Source organism: Pteropus medius, unplaced genomic scaffold, assembly GCF_902729225.1.
Source record: "Pteropus medius unplaced genomic scaffold, Ma_sr-lr_union100, whole genome shotgun sequence".
In the NCBI taxonomy this organism is placed as follows: domain Eukaryota; kingdom Metazoa; phylum Chordata; class Mammalia; order Chiroptera; family Pteropodidae; genus Pteropus; species Pteropus medius.
The window spans coordinates 4104651-4112247 of NW_024355205.1; the positions used below are offsets into that span (position 1 = coordinate 4104651).

At 41.0% G+C, this 7597-nt stretch overlaps 1 protein-coding gene across 1 annotated transcript; it reads right to left on the bottom strand.

Moving 5' to 3' along the window:
- Window positions 1-570: 570 nt before the first annotated feature.
- On the bottom strand, window positions 571-7298 carry TMEM14C (transmembrane protein 14C). Its single transcript, XM_039858022.1, has 6 exons — window positions 7148-7298; window positions 6001-6070; window positions 5601-5677; window positions 4742-4843; window positions 2000-2087; window positions 571-1108 (listed from the first exon to the last, which is right to left on the bottom strand). The coding sequence occupies exons 2-6, from the start codon at window positions 6021-6023 to the stop codon at window positions 1054-1056; spliced, it is 345 nt and encodes a 114-aa protein (XP_039713956.1). The 5' UTR covers window positions 6024-6070; window positions 7148-7298; the 3' UTR covers window positions 571-1053.
- Window positions 7299-7597: the final 299 nt, after the last annotated feature.

A 7597-nucleotide genomic window follows, 5' to 3' on the forward strand; every position in this document is an offset into this window, starting at 1 on the left:
ACATCCCCTGGTGTAGATCTCTAAACATGACGCTTTAAGAATGCGCCCTGGCACAAAACAAGGATGAGAAAACTAGGGCTGTTTTCAAGAGGCTTAAGCAAATACATAAAATTAATAGGTGACTAAATTATACTCTAAATTCAATACCAGTTTGGGCGGAAGTAGCAGATATCGCTTTCGGTTAAAATGAGCTAATTCTCAATGCTAAAAAAACAATAGTGAAAATGTATCAGTATCCAGTTAATGTGTCCAAATTAGAGACCAACCTAGGTAATCTGAGTCCCAGACAGGTCTTTTATTTTCACATTTACAGATTAACTAGTTAACCAAATTTTATTTTTTCCTTTGGTTACACAGTCCTAATCTTAGAATAGAAATACTTAATCAGATCATTTTTAAAACTAGTTCAATGCAATGTGTAATCAAATAATAACTGTCATTATTGGTCTTTATTCAAAATGGGTAATTCTTAAGTAAATATATATAAAACGCTTTCATGTTCCTATGTCTTCCTGCTATCCACATCTCATTTTATGTTCTAAACAGTTCTGGCAATGAAGACAACATAGAAAATATTGTAGTAAACTTTATTTTCATTGCTATTTCATTTAACATAATTTCAAAGTAGGTCTGTGCTCTACGGTGAGCAAAAGAACAGACAGGTGAGCAAAAGAACAAAATCTCCTACGAGATTTTTTTTACTGTTCCTTGAAGAATGGTGTGGGGTTTCAGAGCCCGCAATGTTGACAGCTAACATTTAACCCCTTGAGACTTTATGGAAAGATACAGAAAGAGATATCAACATATAAAAATCAAACTATATGAGGATATTATAATAATAAGCTCTTGCATTATATACTACCCACCTCTTTAAGGTTGTAATGATAAGGGCTGATTTTTTCCTCTGCAAAGTTCAGTATTATTTTTTCCTTTTTTGTTTTGTTTTTAAGTAAAATGTCAGAATATGTGAAAATCCTGAACTTATTTCCCTTAATACACTAAAAGTAGTAGAAGTTTTAAAATTCTTCATGAGTCCAAGCTGGGATATGACTGTCACTGATGGGGTCTGCTGAATACACTAATTCCAAGTTTGGCGACCATCAGCAAACTGTTAAAAGGAAAACACACACATAAACAAAAATGTCAGGTAAAGGACAGAACAGGTACTTGACTATTAAGGGACTAGGACTCCACAGTTCTCTCACTGCATGGGGAGTAGATACCATGGCAGAGCAGACAGAGATGGAACTTCCAACCCTAGAAGGCACCAAAGAAAAACCATGCCAAGGGGCAATATTGTGCTGAGGCCTTAAAACAGTACACCACATGAGTTGGAGTTCCTAATAATTCAGAGATGAGAAAACTGAGGGCTGGAGAGACCAAGGCCTCCCCAGAGTCACAGAGCTAGCTAATGGACGGTAGATCAGCAGCCTTCTGAATTACTGCTCTTGGCCTTGGTCTACACTGACTATAAAACATTTTGCTTGACAGCATCATAACTATCATCAAAGTCTGGTAAGCAATCTTCTCCCAAAACAGGTTTTTTAAAATTCCCTTATCTTCAGAGTCTCTTTATTATGTATGCTTAAGGACTGTATATTTTTAAAAAGTAATCTGGTTTGGATTTTATAATCGAAGTTAATAAGAAAACAGGAATCAATCAAAATTCCCTGCTAGCATTATTTTCAATAATAAAGGGCACCCATACAACTAAAAAATATAGAACCCACACTGAAAGTCACAGAAGAGCTGCAGTCATGGCTTTGCACTGAAGCTTCTTCCACTGTAGGGAGGAGCCATGATGGACCAGAGAGCAAGTATGAGAGCAACTATTTCCATAGTGAATGAATATACTTACGCTACTTTGACATTAAATCAGCATCAGATATACTGAAACAAGTAAATTTATGGATGTACAAAATATTTGGGGCATTCTGGCCCAAACTAGTGAACTAGTAAACTCCATACTAGTAAAGAACAGCAATAAAACAGAAAGTACCTGGCACCTGCAATTAAGCCAGCAGGCATAAATTTTCCAGAGTGGTAGAATCTCATTCCCATAATACCAGCCAAGGTTCCAGATGTAACTGATGAGAAAAATAAAGAGTCAAAGATCATTAAATCTTGTATTTGAGAGAATTAAAAGTGACCAAAGTCCCACCGATCTTTCAAGGGCCATACCCCATCTCTTACCTCCCAATTTGTGGGAACGTTACTGGCCACCAACATCGTTAAGGGACTAAGTACAAAAACTGGAATATAAGGCCCTCGCAGACTGGGTCAACTTTTCTAGCCTAATCTCCTAACACTCTTCAGTCATAAATTTCTTAATTTCCTCCAAAACTGCTATAAGATTTTTTCCTGTTCTTTGCCAATTCTATTTACCCTGTATGCTGTTCTCACTCAACATCTGTTAAAATACCTATTGTACTAGATGTTGAAAAGAACTGTCATCAAAAAGGTCTCTGCCCTAACAGTGTCTCCAGTTTAATGCGACAGACCTTAAAGAATCACAAATAAAAACTTTTAAAAAAGTATAATTTGTGCTACAGGTATAATTAATGCAATACAATAACATGATAAATGGGGGACCCAGTATATTCAGGGAGACCATGAAAGGATTTGCTAAGGAAGTGTAGACTGAGCCAAGATCTAAAGAGCAGTTAATGAGCTAAAGGGGAGGGAAAGCACATTCTAGCAGATGGAATAATATATGCGAAGCCCTGTGGCGAAAGGCCAGTAATGCAGAAGTCAAGACTTGGCTAGCCAGGAAGAAGGGCCAGACCATATGGAGCCTTGAAGGCCGTATTAGGGATTGTGGTCTTCATCTTAAGAGCAATAAGAAGCCATTAAAGGACATTAAGGCAAGTTGCATTCTGAAAATATAATTCATCTTGTACGATGGAGAACTGCAGGGAAACTGGACATGTTAAGAAATGCAGAGAAGAGAGAAGGATGACTAGGATGGGGATACTGGCCATGGAGATAGAGAAGGAGACAACTTAGGATATGTGCTGAAAGTAGTATTGATGGCACTTGATGAGTAAGACATAAAGATGAAGGGAGAGAGTACAATCAAGACCTGAATAGATGGAGAACACCAAAAGACCCAATGTGTGTGAGGACATGAAGTCAGCCTTGAAACATCTAAAAGATTTCAAGTAGACAATTGTATATGTAAGAGTAAAGCCTGGAGAGATAAACATTTGTGAGTCATTTGTGTATCAGTAGTAATTTAAGGCCTGGGCTTTTATGACATTATCAAGTGAGAAAGTATAAAAAAGATAAAGAATCAGACCTTAAGAACTTTAATATTTAGTGGCCAAAAAGGATGATGGGCCAACAAAAGAGAATGACAAAATAAAAAAGAAAGCCAGGATAGGGAATAATGGATTGGTGTGTACAGCTGAGAACAGCTAACCAGCCAAATTAAATGAGGACTAATAAATGTAAACTGGATTTTGAAAAAAACAGATCACTGGCCGCCTCAGGGAGAGTTATGTATTTCCCAGGACAGGGGAAAGAAATGGTGACTGTCTGAAAGGTGAGGAAATGAAGATAGTATAATAAATTTTTTTAGAGAAATTCTGAAGGGGAAGAACAGTAACTGGAAAAGGAGGTGGGGCCATGAGAAGTCCTTTTATTTTTAAATGGGTGAAATGAGCGCATTTGAACATCAGTGAGAGGGATCCATCTGAAATGTAGAATACAAATAAGAGATGGCATCACTGACATTGTAAAGCTCCAAGGTGTTGAAGAAGAGACCTAAAGCTGGTGGGGAGAGGCTGACTGGCCTTAGAGGAGAAACAGGACAAGGGAAGGCTTGGAAGTAAATGGCGTGGAGTCTCCAAATAATGGCTGCTGTTTTTTCTTTAAGTAGACAGTGAGGGTGATTTGTTAGACTGAAGCAGCAGAATCACAAATAAAAAAAAGAGGTCTGAAAATCATTCCACAGCTTGAGTGAGGGAGCTATTAGGCAGAGCTGAGAGCTGCATGCCTCAAATCAGGAATCGCTGATTCCTCTCCCAGACTACACTGACTTGTATAAACCACCCTGTTAACAAGCTTATTCTCCCCACCACACTTATAACGGCCACAACTGCACATTTTCTCACACTATAGGTTTGTGGAGGAAGTGAGGATCCCATACTCTTAGCAGTGTCTGACATAAAGGTGAGTTCAATAAAAACACTTCAAAAGCTACCCTGATAAGAAGTAATCTTTCCTTCTCTGTACTCCTATCTGTGCTACTCACAAGGCATTTCAGCAGCCCTGCAGAGTCACTTTTTATGTCCCCAATTAACATATAGGCTCCTTGAAGGCAAGGCCTGTCCTTTGCATTTAGCTTACTGCTAAAGGGCTAATGATTTTAAAATGGGAAAAATTTAATATTGATGAAAACTTAACCCAGATGTGACCTTTTAGTGATGCTCAAGCACACAGCCTTCAGTGAGCAATCACAATGATTAAGGTATATACTTGCCTTATATGAGGAGTTTAATACTAATTTCACTGGGTAAATCTAAATTCATGATGTGTAAAAACCTTTCCATATTTTGTACATAAAAGATAAGCAGAAACCAGCACAACTGCCCCACCCACCTCCATTTTAAAACTTCTCTAGGACTTGGCAGAAGCAGTGAAACTGTCTTAATGTGAAGAACCTGCCACATCCCACCAAACCAGGGCCTTTGACAGAGCATTCTGGATACATATTTACCCCAGGGGGAAGCTGACATACCTAGGAAAACCCAAATGTTCCTTGGATCCTGAGAAAGCTGATAGGCACCCAGGCCTGCTAAACCACCGAAGAGGAGCCCAGCAGCCAGGGATGGGACACTACCTGGAGGAAAGCAAACACATGCCTGCACTGTAATGTCAGATACTTATTTCATTAACAGAATCCACCAGACTTCCCTTCCCTACGGAGGAAACTAGCAAAGAGAACTTTCAACACCGTTCACAACCAAGTTCTCAAGAACAAAATGTTTTCAGGAGTTTGCTAAATAGCCCTGGTAAAATCACCACAGAAGACAAGGTCAGACTACACCATCCATCTTTCCTCTAGCAGGTAGGGTCAGCGACTTAAAAAATGATTTGGAGAATAAGAATTCTGGTGTGTGTGCGTGGTACACTAATGCACCTGCATGCACGTGCTGGGTGGAGATATGGAAGGGGATAGAAACGAGCACGTTCTCTGACCACATCCGTGCCTAGTTTAACAAGGAGACTCCAAAAAATGAGTATGTGAAGACTCCTGCTACTTAAAGACCACAGAGATAGCACTCTGGGGTCAAGGCTGATGTATGGCAGTTGATGATAATAATAATCGACTACCATCCCTGCCCAGCATCTGTAGATAAACAGTCAAAAACAAGTAATTTGATAAGAAGCCTGGCTTAGCTCAGCCAGATAAATGAAGGCAAGTGCAAAAGGAGATACTGTAGGAAGAGCTACGGGACTGACGATAAGCCTTCACTTAAGCTAAAGGGCCTAAAGCAAAATTCACTCAAGACTGCACTCTGGGGACTCTGTGGACTCCCTCTCTTCATCAGGAACAACATGAAGATCTTAAGAGGTTAAATAACCACAAATCATACCTGCTTTTGCATATCCAATGATCCCACCAGAAGCAACCAGTGCTGCATAGCCAAAGCCAATCCAATGTAAAGGCACTCTAAAAACAGGAGTAAGATATCAGTGCCAACCATGTTTAAAAAAACAAAAACAAATTCAATCATTGGATGGAACTAAAAGATTATCAACCCAGAACAATCCTATCCTTGTACAAATGAAAATAAAGCCCAAAGGTTAGATGTCTTGCCTAACTATACAACTAGTCTGTGGCAGAGCTGGGACTCAAACCCTGGCCTACATGTCCATCCTCCTATACCCCATACCATCCAGGCAGTCTACTCTTAGTGCTCTTTTTAGATGGGAAAAAAGAACTCTGGTTTCCAGAAGCTCTGGCTATAACACTCCCATTCACTATACACTTACAGTGGGCCGGAGTCCTTCTGCATTGTTCCCTTTCACTCTGTCCAGACAGGAGACTACACCAGGCCTGCACCTGCAGAGGAGGGGCTGGATCAGACGTGGTTAACAGCACAGCTCTCCAGCAGTCAGAAAGAAGTGGGTCCAAGTTCTAGCTCCACTCTTTAACAACTAAAAGTAATGGGCAACTACTCAACCTCTCTAAGCCTGTTTCCTTCACTGTACTATGAGGAGAACAATGGTACAAATTTCCTGGGGCTGTTATAGGCATTAAGTGGGGTAATATGTAAAAGTGCTTAGCACATAGTAAATGTTGAATAAATACCATTTTTGTAATAACTTCAATTCAAATAACACAGGCCCACAAGAAAATAAGCAAAATTCACTGACCAGTTCTGTACAGGTAATCAGTTAACCTGTTCAACAGTTAAACAAGTTATATATTACTAAATTAGAAAGCAAGTATCTCCTGTGCCCTTAATTCAACTATTTTAATTGTCCCTTTTTTTGCGTAGGGGGTGGAGGGAGGGAAAGTGCTGCTTTTCGCTCCTGTCCAAAGAATCAAATTATTTCAATACTTAAGGCTTTTTTTTTTTTTTTTTTTTTTGGTAAGGCTTTTAAACGGTTATTTACTTTTGCATTCAACTCAGTTCTTTAGTTAGAGTGGGAGGTGGGGGGGAAGGAGGATAAAACACAGGAAAACTCAAGTCATGATTACGACACTACACCCTTGGCAAAGCAACTCCTAATTTCTTGTATACATACATTTGCTATCCAGTGACGCTAAGATTGAAAGCAACACATACCCCATTTGTTTTGTTTAAACTAAGTGTCTATAAAAAGTGGAGGCCTGGGATCTCACCCAGAATCCATTAATTCAAAGTGGCACTGAGATACCGAGATTTTTAAGGCGATAAAGCAATAAAACCTCCAGCCAACCAAGCAGCACTACGCTGTATCAGCAAGCATACATGCCTCAAGAGCTCAAGACTTCCACAAGCTTCACAATCTATTTTGAGGAAAGCAGAAAATGCGCGAAAAGCAACCACGAAGCCCCCGCCTGAAGCAAGGGGACGAAGAGCAAGAGGCAGCAAACCTCTTATATAATTCCAAAAAGTCAAAACTGGCATATATAACAACAATTTCCAAGTACCCGAACCGCTTCCCCGAAGGTCTGCGGCGGTGGACGAAGGCGTGCAAACCGTCAGGCAGACCCCTGGAGCCGAAAATGTCGCCGGAAAAGTCGCAATGGGAGCTCCCCGACCCCGTGACCGGGAGGGTTGTGGGCCGGAGCGGAGCGTGAAGGCGGGGCTTGAGGCGTGGAGTTGCACGCCGCGCGTTCAGCGTCCGGAAACGGGGCGGGGCATAGAAAAGGGCGGATATGGGGCGGGGCTTGGGGCGAAGAATCGTAGTGCGAGCGCTGAATGCCCCAGCAGGGCGCGGGAAGGACGCGGACAGGTCCCACCAAGGCTAGTTCCAGCGCCAATCCTTGCTGGCCAAGTGCCAGAAACTGAGAGTTTGAGTCGGGGCTTGCAAGAGGCCGAATATGAGTTGGGCCAGGCCAGTGGAGGAGGCCATCGAAGCACGAAGAGGACGTCTGAGG

Bases quoted from the DNA above. Each gene is read 5' to 3' on its own strand.
- TMEM14C (XM_039858022.1), bottom strand. From the start codon at position 6,023: ATGCAGAAGGACTCCGGCCCACT. The intron at 5,678-6,000 runs GTAAGTGTATAG...TCCTGTTTTTAG, and splicing joins CAGAAGGACTCCGGCCCACT to AGTGCCTTTACATTGGATTG. The intron at 1,109-1,999 runs GTACTTTCTGTT...TCCTTTTAACAG, and splicing joins GGCTTAATTGCAGGTGCCAG to TTTGCTGATGGTCGCCAAAC.